At 58.0% G+C, this 17,699-nt stretch overlaps 1 protein-coding gene and 1 long non-coding RNA gene across 2 annotated transcripts; one reads left to right on the forward strand and one right to left on the reverse strand.

The window, feature by feature from the left end:
• The first annotated feature begins 784 nt into the window (after window positions 1-784).
• LOC114089703 (uncharacterized) lies at window positions 785-1,476 on the forward strand. Its single transcript, XR_011705691.1, has 2 exons — window positions 785-874; window positions 953-1,476. It is a non-coding gene; the product is annotated as an uncharacterized lncRNA (long non-coding RNA).
• A 6,232-nt stretch (window positions 1,477-7,708) lies between these two features.
• Window positions 7,709-17,349, reverse strand: Ccdc197 (coiled-coil domain containing 197). The gene is made up of 7 exons (XM_071606273.1): window positions 17,255-17,349; window positions 16,109-16,191; window positions 14,672-14,850; window positions 13,423-13,551; window positions 12,289-12,405; window positions 8,982-9,272; window positions 7,709-7,771 (listed from the first exon to the last, which is right to left on the reverse strand). Exons 1-7 carry the CDS (start codon window positions 17,347-17,349, stop codon window positions 7,709-7,711), a joined length of 957 nt encoding a protein of 318 aa, XP_071462374.1.
• Between the last annotated feature and the right edge of the window lie 350 nt (window positions 17,350-17,699).

Here is a 17,699-nt window from a genome sequence, read left to right on the forward strand (position 1 = left end):
CAGAAAGAAGAGCTGGAGTGGCCGGCCTGGCCTCCCCTGGCCCCAGCCCCAGGGAGCAGGACCATGGGGCCCTGGACTCAGTGGGTGCCCTAGCTCCCACCCCCAGGGGCAAGTCGGGAAAAGATCTTCCCAAGAAGAAAAATGGGATCAGAGAATGGGGAGGTTGAGCTAGCTGAAAGGGAGAAGTTTCTGGAATACGGCAGGGTAGAAGGAGTGTGTCAGAAGAGAGGCGTCTCCTGGGGCGGAACAGGAGACCCCCCCAGCCACCTGTCACCCACTGCATCATCAGAGGAAAGGCGTGAGCTGCCTGTACTGTTGGGCCCTGGCCTGGCAGAGACCCCCGTCCTGCCCTTGAGGACACCGGGTGGCTCAACAAGGAGCGTGGCCATCGGTCCCAGGACAGGTCATGCCATGCCCTTTTTCTGCACTGAAGGAGTTGCCGAGACCCCACAATCACCATGAGGGGGAGGAGGGAGAGGGAGCCCCCGAGGGAGGGAGACTGGCTTCTTCCCAGGGAGATGGGCACGCAGGCCGAGTCCACCAAAGGAACGAGGCTTCCTGCGCCCCGAGAGCGGGCGGCACAAACAGCTTTCTGGCCTTTCAGAAGTGAGGCAAGCATCCTGGAGGAGAAACAGTTGCCCAAGCAGTTAGCCCCACCCAGCTGTGGGTTCCTCTGCTGCGGAAACAGGGCCCACAGCCCCAGAAGGACAGTGACGGGCCAGGTTCCCAGAGGACTGCCCGGCTGTGAGCTCGGGGCCTGGGCTCTGAGTTCAGAGAGCAAGGGCTGCGTGCTGAGTGGCCTCCTGGGCGAGGTGACAGATGCCCCTGGCTCCCACAGTGGGAGGAGCCTTGGCGTGGTCTCTGGAAAGCTGAGGTCAGTGGCAGGTTTCCGGGGTCCTGTCTTGGCTCCCCTGTGGCGGGGACACAAAGTCCTGTTGCCTTTTGTCCCCAGGGACCCTCCCCGCTCTCCTGAGCCCTTGAGTAACACTCCCTTGAGGATGGAATGGACCAAGCCACTCACCTCTGATCAACAGCGCACAGCTGCCGCCAGAGCAGGGCACAGCCTGTCTCCGCGGTCGGCCTGCCCCGCTGACCATGCTGTTCCTCAAGAGCAGGCCGCCAGGAGGTTCTCCTGCAGGAACCAGCTGAAACCAGCAGGGTGCAAGATGGCTGCCCAGGGCCTCTGACAGACCCGAGCCTCCTTATCATCTAATCTCCATGCCCAATGACACCCAGCGGGGCCAGGACCGTTGACCATGGCCATGGTCGCGGCCAGGAAGGACCAGACAGGGAAAGACACCAGGTGGTGCCTGGACGCCGAAACTGCACCCCCTTCCTGAAAACCTGGTGCCACCCCTCCTGCCAAGCTCTGCAGCCCGTATCTGGCTCTGCCTCCCCTGGGGGTGGGGAGGTTGGTCCCCGAGCCAGGCTCCTGCTGCCCCCTTCTTTGGCCACAGAATAAAACTTTGCTCTTGATGCTGGACTTCAGACCTGTTCTTGGCTCCACAAAACCTGCGGGGAAAGGACCCTCCTGTGAGGCTCTCCCTCGCAGCGGGGCTGCCTTCCATTGGCCACACAACCACGGTGACGAATGTCATTGCCAAGATTAGGTTCCCAAAAGCCTGTGGCCTGGCTTGCTCGGTCCCCTTGTTCTCTCACCTTCTCATGAAGTGAGCAGATCCGGGTGACCCTCTGGAGGCCCTCGATCACCAGCCTGTGAGAACCTCAGCTCCCCACAGCCTCGCCCATGAGCTTCAGGCCTGGCTTCCTCCAGATCCCCCGCTGAGCCTCCAGGGGAGACCACAGCTCTGGCCAGCAGCTTGATAGACACTCATGGAGGACCCTGAGCCAGGGGACCCAGCTAAGCTGTGCCCAGATCCCTGCCTGAAGCACACTGGTTCTGCTACGCCCTGGGCAAGTCCGCCCACAGTGTGCGATGACACAGGAGCCTCCCTGGCTGCCCGCCTGCCGTGGCCCCAGGCGTTCATCGGCACCTGTGCACGGCACATGGCTGACCCTGAGTGCTAGCCAAGGTTCCTCTGTACCCCACCAAATATCCCTCACTTTGGGCTCCTACACAGTCCTTAAATTTTCACTTAGATATTAATTTCTTTGCTTAAGACTTTCATTCGTGCATTCACCATTTACTCTGTGCCTGTGTTCATCTGACACATTCACGGAGGGATGTTCTGTGCCAGTTTGCCCGCTGGGTGGGTGCTGTGTGTGGTAGGACGGAGCCTTTCTTCCTGAGAACTCCTCGAGGGAAGGGGCGAAGAGTCTGGGTGACGCAGTGGAGACTGAGCACGCAGTACTCTAGGGAGGGCGCCTTGGGGAGGGGCTGGGGCCAGGGGAGAGCTCTGCTTGGAGTGCTTCATGGCGGAGGAGGTGAGGCTTGAAGAGAGAACAGAGGAGGACACCAGGGCGGAAGGGGGCTGCTCAGAAGCACACGTGGTAGGGTACCTGCCCCCGCCACTCCCCCGGGTCCTGCAGCATGAGCTCAGGAGTGGCGGCAGGCAGCGGGCAGTGACAAGCGGCTGGCATCCCCAGCCCTGCAGGGGAGCTCAGAAGCAGAGAGCTGCCCCAGCCCTCCACGTGGCCTGCCGTCCCCAGGTCCCTCCCTCCCTGGAGGGCGATGCCAGGCTCAGCTCCGCCAAGGAGAGCCACGCCTTCGGGCTCCACCAGGCGCTGCCACCAGGACACTTGTGAGAAGGCTCGGGCTGCCTCTCCCAGGCTCCCAGGAGGTGCCCAGATGCAGGTCCTCCGCCACACTGAGCAGCAGGGCCTTCAGGAGCACACGCCTCCCTCGCTCCACCCAGGGACGCCACCCAGACTCCACTACAGTCCTTCAGCCTGCAGTGGCCGAGAGCCCCCACTGTAAAAGGAGCCCTGGGGCCTGTCCCACGAGCCCTTGGCCAGGCCGCAGCTCCCTGAGCCTCCTTGTTCTCATGCGCACTAGGGATGTTCATGTTGGAACCCGATGCACTCCAGTGCGTGACACCCATAAAAGGGAGGCAGGAGTACGATGCCTCTGCTCAGGAGCATGGGGATGGCCCCGGGAGGCACGTGCCAGCAGCACTCGGGCACCTTATCTGGAAGCTCTCACAGTGGGGGCCATCGGGAGCCCCATTCACCACACCCCTTCCACACCCATCCAGCTCCAGCCAGGCACAGGAAGCCACCTTCCTCCCCCAGTGTCTGCCCCTTCCACGGTGCCCAACAGCAGGGGCCCCGGGTGCCCACTCTTGCACTCTGTGGGTTCAGCACTTCACACGTGACCGTGTCTGTGGAAAGCCCAACAGCTGCCCATGAGGGTGAGAGCCCCGGGAGGCAGAGGCAGGCAGAGGAACCCACAGGTGTGAGGATGTGGAGAAGTTCCCCCGGAGCGCCATGGGCCAGGCTGGCACCTGCAGCCTCAGGACACAAACCTCCAAGGGACCCCGCCCTTCCTGACCCAGGGCAGGACGGGACAGGACATGGAGCCCTGTGTGAGGGGCAGGGGTGAAGGTTGGGGTGCCTGGCCCCTCCCCAGCTGGCCGTGGTAAGGAAGCCTCTTCCAGATGTTTCCTGGAAACAGTCTGCTAGCCTCCTTACCTGGGGAGCAGAATCAGAATAGGACACCAAGTTTCAAGGCTAGAGAGCAGGGAGGACCTACTCAGAGAGCAGGGGCCGGTGGAGGGGGCACCAGAGGTGATAGATGCACTTTGAGGAAAGAAAATGTGCAGGTTCCAAGAGCCCTGAAGACAGTCGTGTGGGTGAAAGACCTGACAATGAGCCCTGATCTTGGGGACACCCAGCTTAGGGTCAGTGAGATGCAAGAACAGTTGGTTTCCAATTTTCAAAACAAAATGTATTTTATAAAAGTTAAACATGGAAACTTTGGAAAACATACAAAAGAAAAAGAATTATACAGAAGAAAATAGAAAACCAGAATCCTCTGATATAGAGCTAACTGCTATCACCCGTGGCAGAGTCTTTCCCTACTTCTAAGTACCCCAGCTTTCTGGGGTACACCATTCCATCAGGTGGACTGGCTCCCCGTGTGAGGTGACTCTTAGTTTGGAGAGACATGGAATGTGAATGAGTATGTGGGTGTATCAGACAGTTATTGCTGTGTGACAAACAGCCCCAATCTTTCACTGGCTTATACTCATAACCATTTATTTCTCTCTGATGGGCCTGTGGGTTGACTGATGACTGGATTATTCAGGTGAATCCGTGTTACAGGTTGACTCTGTGTCTGTTCCAGGTGGCCTTCATCCTCCTGAAACCAGGGAACATTCTCACCAGTCAAGCTCACCGGTAGTGAGCTGCCCTGCACAGTCATGTTTTAAACTTTGGCTAATGTCATAATCCACTTGCATCTTATTGGCCAAAGCAAGTCACATGGCCAACTCAAAGTCAAGAGGTGGAAATGCATACTCTGTCCACCAGGGGGCGCTGGCTCAAGGATGGGTGTATGTGACCCCAGGGTGACAACTTGGGAACAATTATTCAACCTGCCACAATGGGTGAGTCTCGTATTTGCTACTGCCTCATAGGGCCAGGATCCTCTCTCTCAGAAGCAACCCTCTGGTGTACACCTGGCTCTGTGCACCTGCAGATTCGGAGCAACTGCCAATTGAGAATGTTTGAGAGAAACATGCATCTGTCTGGACATGCACAGACTTTTTTTCCTGTCATATTCTCTAAACAATACAATAACTGCCCCCATAGCATTTACATTCTCATGAGCCATCTAGAGATGATTTAAAGGATACAAGAAGATGTGAGCAGGTTATATGGAAATACTACACCATTTTATATAAAGAACTTGAACACCCTTTGATTAGGGTATCTTTGGGGGTTCTGAAACGAATTCCCTGAGGATACCAAGAGTGTTTCTTTCTACTCTTTTTTGTGGGGGTGGGCGGATACTAGGGATTGAACTCAGGGGCACTCGACCACTGAGCCACATCCCCAGCCCTATTTTGTATTTTATTTAGAGACAGGGTCTCACTGAGTTGCTTAGGGCCTCGCTTTTGCTGAGGCTGGCTTTGAACTCGGGATCCTCCTGCCTCAGCCTCCCGAGCCGCTGGGATTACAGGTGTGTGCCACCGTGCCCGGCCCTACACTTTTATACATATATTTTTTTACTAAATTTGGCTTATGTTCTTCCTTCCTTTTTCCCACTTATTTTTATGCCCTAGAGAGAGTTTTCCTTAAACAGCTTTGGGAACATGTGATGGCTGCAGAATCATAAAGTTGTATCATAATTTCCAGGGCTTTCCCTCTGGGGTGTATCATTGCATTTTCCTGTTTGGGCTGCTATACACAATGGTGTGATGGACATCTTGGTAGAGAACCGTAGTCACCTCTGTCCCGAGCATATCTGTGTCTGCTTGCCCGGCACCTGGTCCTGTCTCCCTCTGATGACAGTGTCCTGATTTCCCTTTGGGGGAGCCCCTTCCCTTTCGCTCAGTCCATGGGGCTCACGTGGCACACACCACTGGCCCCAGGGGAATGGCTGCTAGCCATGGAAGATGTTCCATCTCCCCAAAGCTCAAAAATTGGACCCCAGTCAGAGAGGTTAGTTCAGGAATGGACCTGTAGACTAGACCTGGCCAATGAGTCATTTGTGGAAAGGGGGACATGATGACCCAATCACGGTGAATCCTGGGACTTGCTCAGGAGCATGTGGAAAGAGACTATTTCTCCTTTCCCCTGACTCTGCCTTCAGAGCTTGCAGGGCCGAGGCTGCTGGGGGCCAGCTTGTCCATGCTGAGCCTGAGGATGAAGCCGGACGCCAGAGAGGACTCCGTTGACAGGCGCTCCCGGATGAAGCTGTGCTTCAAGCTAGACTCTCTGGTCTTTTACTCTGACAGCTCCATGAATCATCTTTTATCCTAAGCCAAGTTGAATTGGTCTTTCATTTGGAACCAAATAGCTCTGGCTTTATTAACTTCAGTTCTTGAGCTAGAATCATAGAGCAAGGGACATGAACCCTTTGGACCTCTTATCAAATGACTTTCCAGAGAGTTTATGCAAATAGGACTACAGTATCAGAGAGCCTATTTTACAAGCATTTGAATATTAGCTTGATTTTTTTTTGATGGGCAAAAACTATATGGTTGAAACATTTTTCATGTTTGGAGAACACTTTTATTTATTTTGTGATTTGCCTATGAAAGATTGGCAATGGTTTTGTTTTCATCTGTAAGAGCTCAGTAAATACCAAACATTTCCCCGGTTCATTGTTTTCAGGTATCTGGATATTTTGATGCTGTTCCAGTCTTCATGAGATCCGGCTGTCTGTGTCACTCATGCTGATCTCATGTTTCCAAGTCCTTCCCGACGATGACCACAAAATATGGACCAAAATTCCCCTTTAATGTTGAAATACCCAGTGTTCCTCACTCTGGGATCTGAGAGCCGTTGGCACCGGAACCACCCGGGAGCTTCCTAAAATTCCTGACTTCTAGGCCCCCGACATAGATGTAGAATCTCTGAGAATTCAGCCCCGGGCACCTCCATTTTCGGCAAGTGTCACATTAAAGAGTGTTCAACCACACCCAAAGGGACTGGAGTAGACTCCAGTGTACGGGATGGGAAAAGGACACAGATGGACCCTCCCCCGAGAGCCGGTTTCCTAGGCCCACCTTTGACATCACCCCCCTCCTCCAGCGTGGAGGGGAAGGTCCTCAGGCTCCAAGTTGCTCAAAGCTGGAATTGGTCAGCAGGTCTGGTCCTCAGAAATTGTCCTCTCCCCAGGCCTGGTGTGTCCTGGGGTCCCAGGGCCCAGCTGTGGGGTCAGGTGGGATGGACTTCCTAAGGGACATCACACTGCAGGGGGGAGCTTTAAAGGGGCGGGGGCAGGGCAGAGAGAACTTTCTTATCCCTGGACAGTGTGACAACCCAGAAGGGCCAGCCCCAGCACTCTGGCACAGGCCGGTGAATCCCGCCTCTTAAAGGGCAACTCCCTGGCCCCCAGGCTGTTCAAGCTGGTCTTCAGGACGCAGGCGCAGAACCCAAGGACGAGGACAAGTGCAACCTCAAGGATGAGAACAGGCCTCGGGGACTAGGGACCGGGTCAGAAGCCAGCCACGTCCAACCCTCACCCTGGTCAGTAATGGAGAGACCGAAGCTCCCCAACTTCAAAGCAGCTGCCAGTCCCCCCCTGGACGTTGCGCTGACTTCTGCCAAGACCCCGGGTCACACCAGGCTGCCCTCTTTCCCCTTTCCCCAGGGCCACGTAAATTCCCTCTTTACTGACCACTCAGGGGTCAGATTCAAGCGCACCTCCTGTCTCCCGTCAACCTTGAATAAAGTGCCTTCGGCAGGGACCCGGGCCAGAGTGCTGGCTTCTACACACGTAGGACAGCGAGGCCTGGGTCGAGTCCCCCGCAGCCCCCGACAGCAGCCCCACTAGGTGCCCTGTGCCACCTGTCAATTCCGTGGCCCAGGAGAGGCAGGGGCTCCTCAGAGAGCCAGCTGAGGGCACAGACTGATATCCCGGCCACCACAACCCAGGACATGTCCTGTCATCCCTCGGCAGTGTGACAAAACGTGGGAACCGGACCAGCAAATGCACAGCAGGCAGATGAAAGGGGACAGACAGGACAACCAGCCGTCCACAGAGCCCCACAGGCACAGCCACAGAGCCAGAGATGGGCCTAGGGGACACTGTTCTCCAGTCCCTCCCAGGAGGCCAGACCAGCAGGTGGCCCTCCCCTCAGGACACAGGTGGAAATCCAAAGTCCAGGCAGCGGTATCGGTGGCCCTGCTGGGGCAGATCCTGGGGCAGGTCTAGAGCAGAGGTTCTCAAGCTGTGCTCTGGGGACCCACAGCAGGGACATCACTGCAGGACTTGCAAGGGATGTGCATTGCAAGTCTGGCCTCAGCCCAGCTATCCACACTGGAAGCTTAGTGGGACGCACCCCTTAGGTCTCTTTGGAAAGAGCAGGGGAGAAAGGGAACCGAGGGGCTCCGACCTCGTCCCCGCATGGAAGCGCCTCACCACAGACCTTTTTTCTCAAAAGTTTTTATTTTGAGAGAGGGTCTCTCTGAGTTGCTGGGGCTGGCTTTAAACTTGCAATCCTCCTGCCTCGGCCTCCCAAGTCACTGGGGTGACAGGCACAGCCACTGTACCCAGCCTTGTTTCTCTTTTCAAACCACTTTCAAGACCTGCCCGGGCTCCGCCAACTACACGGTGCTTAGCCTCCTAATGAATTCAGGGCCAAGACCTGCTCAAGGTTCCCCACCCGTGCCTCCCTCGGGACCTGGAAGAGCGTGGACCCAGCTCCACTGACCAAGCGTCAGCACCTGTTCTAAGCTCCCTGGTTTACAGATCATCTGCCCCTAACCCTAACCTTCAGCTGAATAAACGACGTAGGAACAATAAATTGGCTTGACCTCATTGGCATGGCCCCAGAGGTCATTTCAGGGCCGTGGGGGTTGCTGCATGGTTTTGCCCTGGCGACAGCAGGAGGAAGCCAAGCCAGTGTCCACTTAGACGGACCTTCTCCAAGCTTGACCTGAGAACGTCGGGCTGCAGGGGGCCAGGTCGGGGACTCCCTAGGCTTTTACAGGCCAGAGAGAGGCCTGCCCTGCCAGGTGCCCCTGAGAGCAGCCTCCACCCTGACCCTCAGGGGGGCGTGGAAGGCCCTCTGCAGACTCAGCACCGCGTCAGGGATCCTGTTGCCTCCTGCCTGTCCCATGGCCGGTGGTGCTTTCCAGATTTGTTGGGACTCAGAGCTGGCCATAGCAAGTGGGCATCGGGAGCTCGGTCTCAGGAGCCACCTCATGGTGCGGGTCTGGAGCCAGGTTCTCTAGTGACAGTGAGAAACGCAGCCTGGGTTCCTGGGTGTGCGGCTGCCACCCGGGACCCCTGCTTGGCTGCCACCACCCTCTTCCTCTTCTCTGCTTGACCCAGGCAGGCCCCGACTCCATCCCTGCCACCCTTCCCCAGCTGGCCCCAGGACCCTGCCCACCCCCTCTGCCCCCACTCTCCCCTGCCCCGTGGGCTGGCGGTGGTGAGAAAAGAGGCGAGGTGGGTACAGGACTGGTCCTGATGCTGTGGGCCCTGGGTGAGGGCTGGAGCACTCGGAGGCCTGGGCACCGAGAACGGGGGTCCGGGGGGTGCTGGGGGGCGGATCCTGCTTCTTTGGAAAGCTCCTGCAGGGCTTGGGGAAGCTCCCGGGCGCCGGGTCCTTGGCACTGTCCGCTGCCCAGCACTCTCTGGGTTCTGTGAGCAGTGAGTTCGTCCTCACCATCTCCATTTTGTCCAACATGAATTCCTGCAAAGGGACATCAGTCTCTCACCCAACAGGGCTCTGGCCCCTGGACACCACTTCCCAGGGACCAGAACACTGTCCTGTCCGAGGCTGGCCTGCGTCTCCCACAACTCTCAAAAGGACGGGGTGCAGTGCCTCTGGGAAAATGAGCAAACCGAGGCTTAGAGAGGTCGTGTGACTTGCTGAAGTTGCACAGCCTAGGAGGGGCAGATGACTTCCTGAATACGGCCACCTGCCCCTTCTCATTGCTCCCTCTAGGCTCCCACTAGACGGTGCCCTCTCCCTCTCTGAAGGACCAGGTGAGTCTTTCTCTGTCCCCACCTCCAAACCTGTCAATGCTGAGCACATCTGGGTGACTTCATTAGTGTTGGCTGAGGACTGACAGATTGACCCCGAAGCCTGATGTGATTGCTATGGGGAGGGCCCTGGGGACCCCCTGACATTACCTTGTCATTTCTTCTGTTTTCTTGGGGAGAAAATTGAGTGAATACGCTGTGGCTACTTAGATGAACGTGCCCTTACTCAGCAGAGACGTTCCTACAGCACGTGAGGGAGTCACAGCCTGGGGCTGCCAGCCAGACAGACCAGCTGGATGTGCCCCAAGTCGAGTCTCATGGCAGCCTTGAATTGGCCTGAAAGACTCCTGTGACAAGTCCCTCTCGAGGGGACTCTTGCTGGCTGCTGCTGACAGGGGACCCCAGAGAAGAGCTCTGCCCATAAGTGCCCTGAGCTAGGAATCCTGGGACGGGGCGTCTCCCTGAGCCGGCCTCCAATGCAAGTCTGGATGCAGGAAGGAGCCAGAGCAGAAGAGGACGGACAGGAGGGGGAGGGTCCCCATGTGCCACTGAGCCTTGGTGCCCATCCCCCACCCTGGGCATCAGACTTGCACTGGGGACTGAGCCACTGGGGCCCGGCTGAGCCCAACCACCTTGGCAGAGAACGAAGCCGAGCGCCCATGCTTCCAACTCCAGCACTTACCCAAGGGCTGGTGCCACTCGGGGTGGAGTCTTGCCCAGTGTGTGCCAGGCCCTGGGTGACCCCCAACATACCCCCCCCCCCCGCCCCCGATCACTACAGAGCCACAGCATCAGGACAAGTGGTGCAGACAAAAGAAGAGACGTTAGGCCAGGTGCAGTGACACATGTCTGTGATCCCAGGGGCTCTGGAGGCTGAGGCAGGAGGATCGCGAGTTCAGAGGCAGCCTCAGCAACTGTGAGGCTCTAAGCAACTCAGTGAGACCCTGTCTCTAAATAAAACAAAATAGGGCTGGGGTGTAGCTCCGTGGTCGAGTGGCCCTGAGTTCAATCCATACCCCCCTCCCCTCCAAAAAGAAGAGGAGAGACATGTAAATCCATGGAACAGAGCTGAGCGTCCAGAAGCAGACTTCCTGTTCACAGTCGACTGATCTCTGACGGAGTTACAAGACAATTCAATGGGGGAAAGAATTGTTTTTTTAAAAAAAAAGAAAAAATGGCATCAGAACAAGTGGCCAGCTTCCTGCAAGGTTGGAGTTGGAGCCCCGCCCCACACGGGTCAAAATCAGGAGAGCAAGACGGCCACACACCAGAAATAGGTGTGAATCTCGGGGCCTTGGCCGAGGACTGGTTTCTTAGACACGACCCACAAAGCACCAGCAAACAAACCACCAAAGTGAAAACACTGGATCATCAACATTTAAAAAAATCTGTGCTTCCAAGAACACCATTAGAAAGGCAGAAGACCCTCCCAGGACGGGAGAGGTTTTCAAATCCCTTGTTTGCTAAAGGACCTGCATCCAGAGTATATAAGGAATTCTTACAACCCAGCTACAAAAAGATGAATAGCTATATTTTTTAACAGGCAAAGAATTTCAATAAATATTTCTCCAAAGAACAAGAGACTCACAGCCGATAAGCACATAAAAAAAAAAAATGCCTGACATCATCAGGAAAATGCAAACAGAAACCAAGGTACCAAGGTGAGATTCCACTTGCTCCACACCCACCAGGACGGCTCAATGACACAGCCAGTGCCTAGGTTGGCAGAGGGGTGGAGACATCGGGACCCCCGGGCATCGATCCTGGGTTGTTCAAACACTTCGGCAGTTCCTCAAAATGGAAATAGAGCTATGACGGCAATGCCACTCCTGGGCATGTACCCAGGTGCCCGAGAGCACTGAAAACAAGTCCGAATAAAAACCTGTTTGCTGATGTTCAGAGCAGCAAGTTCACCAGCCCAAAGTGGGAACAGCCCAAACATCCATCAAGTAATGAATGGAGAAGAACAGATGTGCCTTATCCACACAGTGGGGTACTACCCAGCCATAAACAATGACGAAGGAGTCGATGCGGGCTACAATGTGGCTGAACCTCAAGAACGCGGGGCTGAGGAAAAGCAGCCAGATGTCAAGTGCATCTTCTGGGGAGACAAATGTGTTCTGGAGCTCGCCCCTGTGAGGGCGTGTGATTCTGAGTGTGCTGCAGACACTGAAGCATCTACTTCATTTGGTCCCTGCGGGAGCAACCACGAGAGGGACCAGATGAACTTGGCTGAACTTGGCTCAGCACTGAGGTTTCACCTGAAGATCCAGCGCAGAAGGCCCCTCACTCCCTAGAACGCTTCCTTCTGGTGCACTCGTGTGTGTAATTGTGTGACCCTACCTGGGTCTGTGTGTGTGCGAGTGTTCAGGTGTGTCTGTGTTTCACGAGTATTGTTGGTGTGCAAAGAGCAACATTCGTGTCTGCATTGTGTGTATGCTGTGTGAGTGTGAGTGTGTGTGTGTGTGTGTGTGTGTGTGTGTGGTGGTGGTGGTGATGTCCAGGGGGCTGCACATAAAGATCAGGCCCGACAGGAGTTCCCCTGTGCACCCACCCTGACCCCGTCACCTGATGGGGCTCAAGTTCATTGACAGACTCGGGGGCCTTGGGTCCTAAGCACCGGGACCACGTAGCCGTGAGGGAGGGCTGGTGGGGGCCATGGGTGAAGGCCCAGGACGGGGGCCTGCAGGGGGTGGGGGGCAGTGGCCAGCCCCTGGCCTCACCTTAATCCAGTCGAGCTTGGAGAAGAGGCCCAGGCTCTCGGGCACTCTGTGGGCCGCGCGGCTGCACTGCTGGGCCATGTTGTCCACGGTCAGTTGCAGGTAGTCCAGCAGCTCGCCCTGCAGGAGGAGGACCGAGGCTCAGGCCCCACCAGCTGCCCGCCCCTGCCCCAGCTCACGCAGGAGCCTGGAGCCCCCTCCGCCTGCTTGTATTCTGCTCCCGGGGCTTGGAAGAGCCTCTCCCCACAGAGCCCAGGTCCTCCTCTCAGAGGAGACATCTGCGCGACTCCCCCCGGGGCAGGGGGCTGCGAGTGGGCCTAGAGGAACCTGAACCTCCAGCAACACGGTCAGGTGCTGCGGCCAGGACTCCACGACTGTCCAGTCCAGCTGCCGCCACAGCCGGCCCGCAGATCTTGCCCACCCAGGTCCCATAGGCACAGTCCACGGGGCCAAGAAGTCCCGCACTCACTCAGTGACCGTGTCCCGCCATGGGAGGGAGCCCGCACAGTGCTCAGCCCCGAGCCTGGGCCCCAGCTGACCTCTCAGCAGTCCCTGAGGCTGGAAGGGTGCAGGCTGTTGGCTCTGGCTACGGTGAGGACCCGGGGCTCTGGGGGGAGCTAGCCACGTCCCTGAGGCCAGCAAGGGGCGGAGCAGAGCTGGACACTTGGCACCTGGTCAGGACTTTGGCCCTGCGCTCAGCACAGCCAGGCCATGGCCAGAGAGACACCAGGTGACCTACAACGTTGCACAGTAACTCACTTAAAATACCATTATTGGCCCAAAAAATCACATAAGGTTTGAATACGCGCCTGGCACAATCCCAGGCCCGGGACAGGCCAGCGGGCCCAGCCCTGCTTCTCCACAGAGCTTGGTCCTTAACTGTCTGTCTCCCCATCTTAGCTGAGGAGAGACAGTGGTGTGTGTGTGTGTGTGTGTGTGTGTGTGTGTAAGTCTCTGTGTGTCTTTGTGTGTCTGTACTTGTCTCTGTATGTCTGTGTGTGCGTCTGTCTGTGTGCCGGTCTGTATGTCCTTGTTTCTCGGTGTCTCCGTGTCTGTGTCTGTCTGTCTGTCTGTGCTGGGGGGATGGTTGGTTGAGGAGGCAGGGGTCCCACCCCCCGGCCAGCAGACAGGACTCACACTGTATTTCCGGTTGTGTGGATGTGGGTCCACGCCCATGTCTTTCTGGTAGCTGATGCTGTGTTTCAGCCTCTGCCACTGCGTGCTGTGACACTTCTTCTGCAGCTGACACAGCTGGATCTTGAGGCTCTGTGGTGAGAGGCCTGGGTCATCGTGGGGCAGCAGACTCTTGGGGGCATCTGCCTGGGCCACCCCGAGAAGCTCCCTGCCCACCGTGGTCTGAGTGGCTGGCGCTGCTCGAGGCCCGGGAGACGCGGGAAGGGCCTGCCCGGGCCTGGTGTCCCTCACCCGAGCCAGAGCCGGCAGGCTGCGTGCTCCGGCCTTGACCTGCTGAGCGGCACCGGGACCCAGCTGGCCCCGGCCCTGGCCCAGCCAGACTCTGGGCTGCGAGGGGGAGACGCGGGGCAGACACAGCCTCACTTTCTGGCCTTTCCTTTTGCTTCAAAAACGAGAACAGTGCGGCTGCGACTGAAGGCGAGACTTCAGCCCCTTCCCCAAATATGAGTGGTTAGATGAGGGCTGTTCCACGCAGTGTTCTGAGCTATTAGAGGTCACAGGGAAGGACACAGGGAACAGGATTCCACCTCGTGGGTGAGGACAGCATTCAACCGAGCCTTGCTTGATCTCCTCTCAAATCTCCCAGGAATAACAGCCCCTTCTCCTGCAGGTGCTGGAGGGAGGTTTCAATGAGACGAAGCTCATTTAGGTGCTTCTCCCAGTGTCCAGCACCTGCTGGATCCCACCCTCAAAGGAAAAGAAACTTCCAAGAGGCGTACTTTTGCAGCACTGCCACTAGGGGGCAGAGACGCTCCAGACATCCCACAGTGGCCCTCTGGGACAAACCAAGCAACTGGTCACACTTCCTCACGTGGCGATGGCAGTGTAGGCTCCATGACGCCCTGCCTTTGCTGGGTGGGCTCCCCCACGGACGTGTGCCCCCTCCAGCAAGAGCACTTCATGTGACACAGTTTGTGTTTGGTGTCTCACGAGAGGGTGTGTCGGCCCCATTTGACAGACAGGGAGACTGAGGCTCAGACAGGACACAAACCCTGCAGCTGGTCAGGGGTGGCCTGGGATGGGAAGCCCAGTCTGTCTGACTCCAGAGCTCTTGGATTTCCTACCCCTCGGAAGGCCCTTGAAGCACAGGCAGAGTGACAGGGAGGGAGGAGACCCCAGGTCCCCTGGGGTGGACAGGAAATGGGTCCCCAGCCGCTCTGGGCCGAGGTGACCGGCTCCAGGTAGCACTTACCGGCACCAGGGTCCTGTGGCCCTCCTCCAGGAACTCCAGGCTCTGGAGGAGGGCCTGGTTCATCTGGGAGAAAGTGTCCAGGCACTTGCGGGCCTCCTGGCTGGCCGTGAGGAGCCGCCCGTAGTGCCGCACCATGGCCTCCACCAGGGCCGACTCCGGCTCCTCCCGAAGGCTGCTCTCTGTGGGGACAGGGAGGGTGGCAGGGGCGGGCGCTGACCAGGTGGGTGGGGTGTCTGCTGCTGAGCCCCGAGTTGAGCAGCCCCACACCCACCCTTGGCTTGGCACCCGAGGCCCTGCCCCAGCCACCCCCCCAGCAGCCCTGCCAGCTCCTGCATGGACCCATCAGCCCCAAACCTGCCACTGTGCCCCGGGGCTGCAGCCCAGCCCCGTACATGCTCTTTGCTGAGTTCATCTGAGCCCCGAGAGAGGTGGTCTCCTCTGTGAAGCCTTTTCTGACCCTCAGGCGGGGTTAGGGCTCCCACAGCCCTGGCCAGTACCTTTAATATGGCCCTGAGCACAGCGGCTGTGAAGACAGATGGATCAGAGGCTGCACCTAGCCCACCACTTCCTGGCTGTGTGATCTTGGGCAAGTTCCTTACCCTCTCTGAACCTGGGTAGCACAGTAGCCCAAGGCTGGGAAGGAGGTGTAATAAAGATTTGCTAAAGAGCTTACCACAGAGTAAATACTTAATCAATGTTGATCATTATTTTTTATTTTTGATAATATTAAAATAATAAATAATTAAAGTTTTTGTCTCTCCTTTTCTAATGAACTTCCAGCACTTATAACAGTGGACCCTGGAACAAATTATGATAAGACAAAATAATGCCATATCCCCTTCAAACACCCACTCTTAGTCCACAATAGCAAAACCAAAATGCCACAGACAGACAAAATACCGCTGTCCATCAGTATCCCAGGGGCACTGGTTCTAGGACCCCCGTGGTCACCAAAATCTGAGGCTGCTCAAGTCCCTTATGTGAGATGACGTTGCCTTCACCTAGAACCCGCAGGTCCCATGTGGCCTTGAAATCTGAGTAATGCCTGAGGGACGCGAGGGTCCGTGAGCTGTGGCCTGTTGCTCAGGAGCCAGGGCAAGGCGGGGCGTTGGGCTGGGTGTGATTTGTGCATGGTCTGCACCTGGGGTGGGCCGGGCCTGCGGATGCGCAGAGACCCGCGGTGGTTGTCCCCGTGGCTCACGTGGCTGGGCGTGGAACGCGGCCCTGGGCTCCTCGCGTGGAGGAATCAGTCTATTTGGTCACCGTCACTAGAGCTGTTTCCATTAGCCTGAGAGCCAGGGGCGAGCTGGGGCCCGGGCAGGGACCAGGAGGGGGACTCGGCCCTTCTCAGCCACGGTGGTGGCCTTCGCGCTTCCCGGTCAGCAGAAGAGCCGCCCGGCGCGGCCCCAGCCCTGGAGGCCCCAGGAGGCGCCGTACCTTTGGGGATTTTCTGGAGGACCTTCATCAGGTAGTCCTCAAACACCTTGTGCCTCTGCACGGCTCTCTTCAGCTTCCTCTGCCTGTGGGGCCAGCGGCAAGGACGTGGCGTGGGACCCCGGTCCTGCATGGCCCCTTACCAGGGCCACCTCTGTGGGTTCCTGCTGGGCCCTGTGCTGAGCTGGCCACTTCCTGCCCATCAGTCCGCCACGGGCCTCTCATCCCGTCTTACTGCTGAGCAAACTGGGTCCCAGACAGGCGCGGGGTGCGGGGTGGGGGTGGGCAGCCGCCTCTGTCTGGTGTGGTCTACAGACCCCTCCGGGAGGTGGTGGCCACGGCCCATCCAGGAGGCAGACCCCCCCACCCTGGCCAGGTGCGCCACCTCCCTGGGCCTGGGTTCTCCACGGGCAATGGTGGAGAGAACCCCACAGCGGGCCAGGACCACGTGGCAGGGAGGTGGCCCCAGTCTGCCCCTGTGCTGACTCTTGGAGGAACTCTAAGCAAGCAGCGTCCAGTAGGTGGCCTACCTGGGCCCCGTCAAGGTCAGCGCTGGAGGGCAGAGGGCAGGGCCGGGCCAGCCCCAGTCTGCCTCTGCAAACAGGGGCTGTAGTGGCTTCTCGGAGTGACCCCCAGGGACCCAGGCAAGCCCCTCTACCTCTCTGGGGCATGCAGGGGGAGTTGTCTGTCTCAGTACCTCGTGCCCCGCGCCCCCGCCCTCGCCCTTCCTGGGGCCCGTCCCTTCCCATCTACTCGGGCTGTTAGAGCAGCCTCCACTTAAGGCCCAAGTGGAGGGCGAGGACCAGGGTCTCCACTCAGGACCGGCTCCACCTCGCAGATGGACTTCCTGGGGGTCAAGCTGACAGGTGCACTGGGATGGCCACCTGCAGCCCCTCCTTCATGAGGAGGTCACTCAGCCCCGGAGGGCAGGGACTGGCCAGGATCTGAGGTCATCCAGGGGTGGTGGCCACGCCTCCCACCTCTCCTGCCACAGCTGGGTCGATTTCAAGGCTTTGCTGCCTGCCCCCGTCCCTTCCCTGGCCCGGCCTCTATGGGGCAGTTCTGCACGTCCTGGTCCCTGGGCTCACTGTGGCTGGCGCTGGGGCTGGGGCCAAGGCAGGGCACAGCAGGCCCTGGGACCACACGTACTTGGCCTGCAGCTGGCAGAGCTCCTGCAGCAGCACCTGCAGGTCCCCGTCCTTGTCACCAGGATCGCTTGGGTCAGCTCCTTGGGCTGTGTCCATGGCACCAGAATTGCCCCTCAGCACCCCAGGCCACGCGGGATGGAGGAGGGGTCGCGGGTCAGAACGGTCACAGCAGTGGCTTCCTCCTCATGCTCCCGACAGTCCTCTGCAGCCGGTTAGCAATCCCGCTACACAGGGAAGGAAGCGAGGCTCAGAGAGGGCTGGGACCCACTCCAGGTCACACAGCAGAACTAGGTTTGGACTCTGGGCTCATTGAATCTGAAGTCCAGGGCCTTTGGGATATAGGACTGAGAGTGCCGCCCTGCAGTGGCATTATCACCCCGGCCACCTCACAACTGGTAGGGCCCCATCAGCCCCAGATCTTCCAAGAGGGGCTGACTTCCAGCAGC

The sequence above is a fragment of the Marmota flaviventris genome, chromosome 2 (assembly GCF_047511675.1).
Source record: "Marmota flaviventris isolate mMarFla1 chromosome 2, mMarFla1.hap1, whole genome shotgun sequence".
Lineage (NCBI taxonomy): Eukaryota > Metazoa > Chordata > Mammalia > Rodentia > Sciuridae > Marmota > Marmota flaviventris.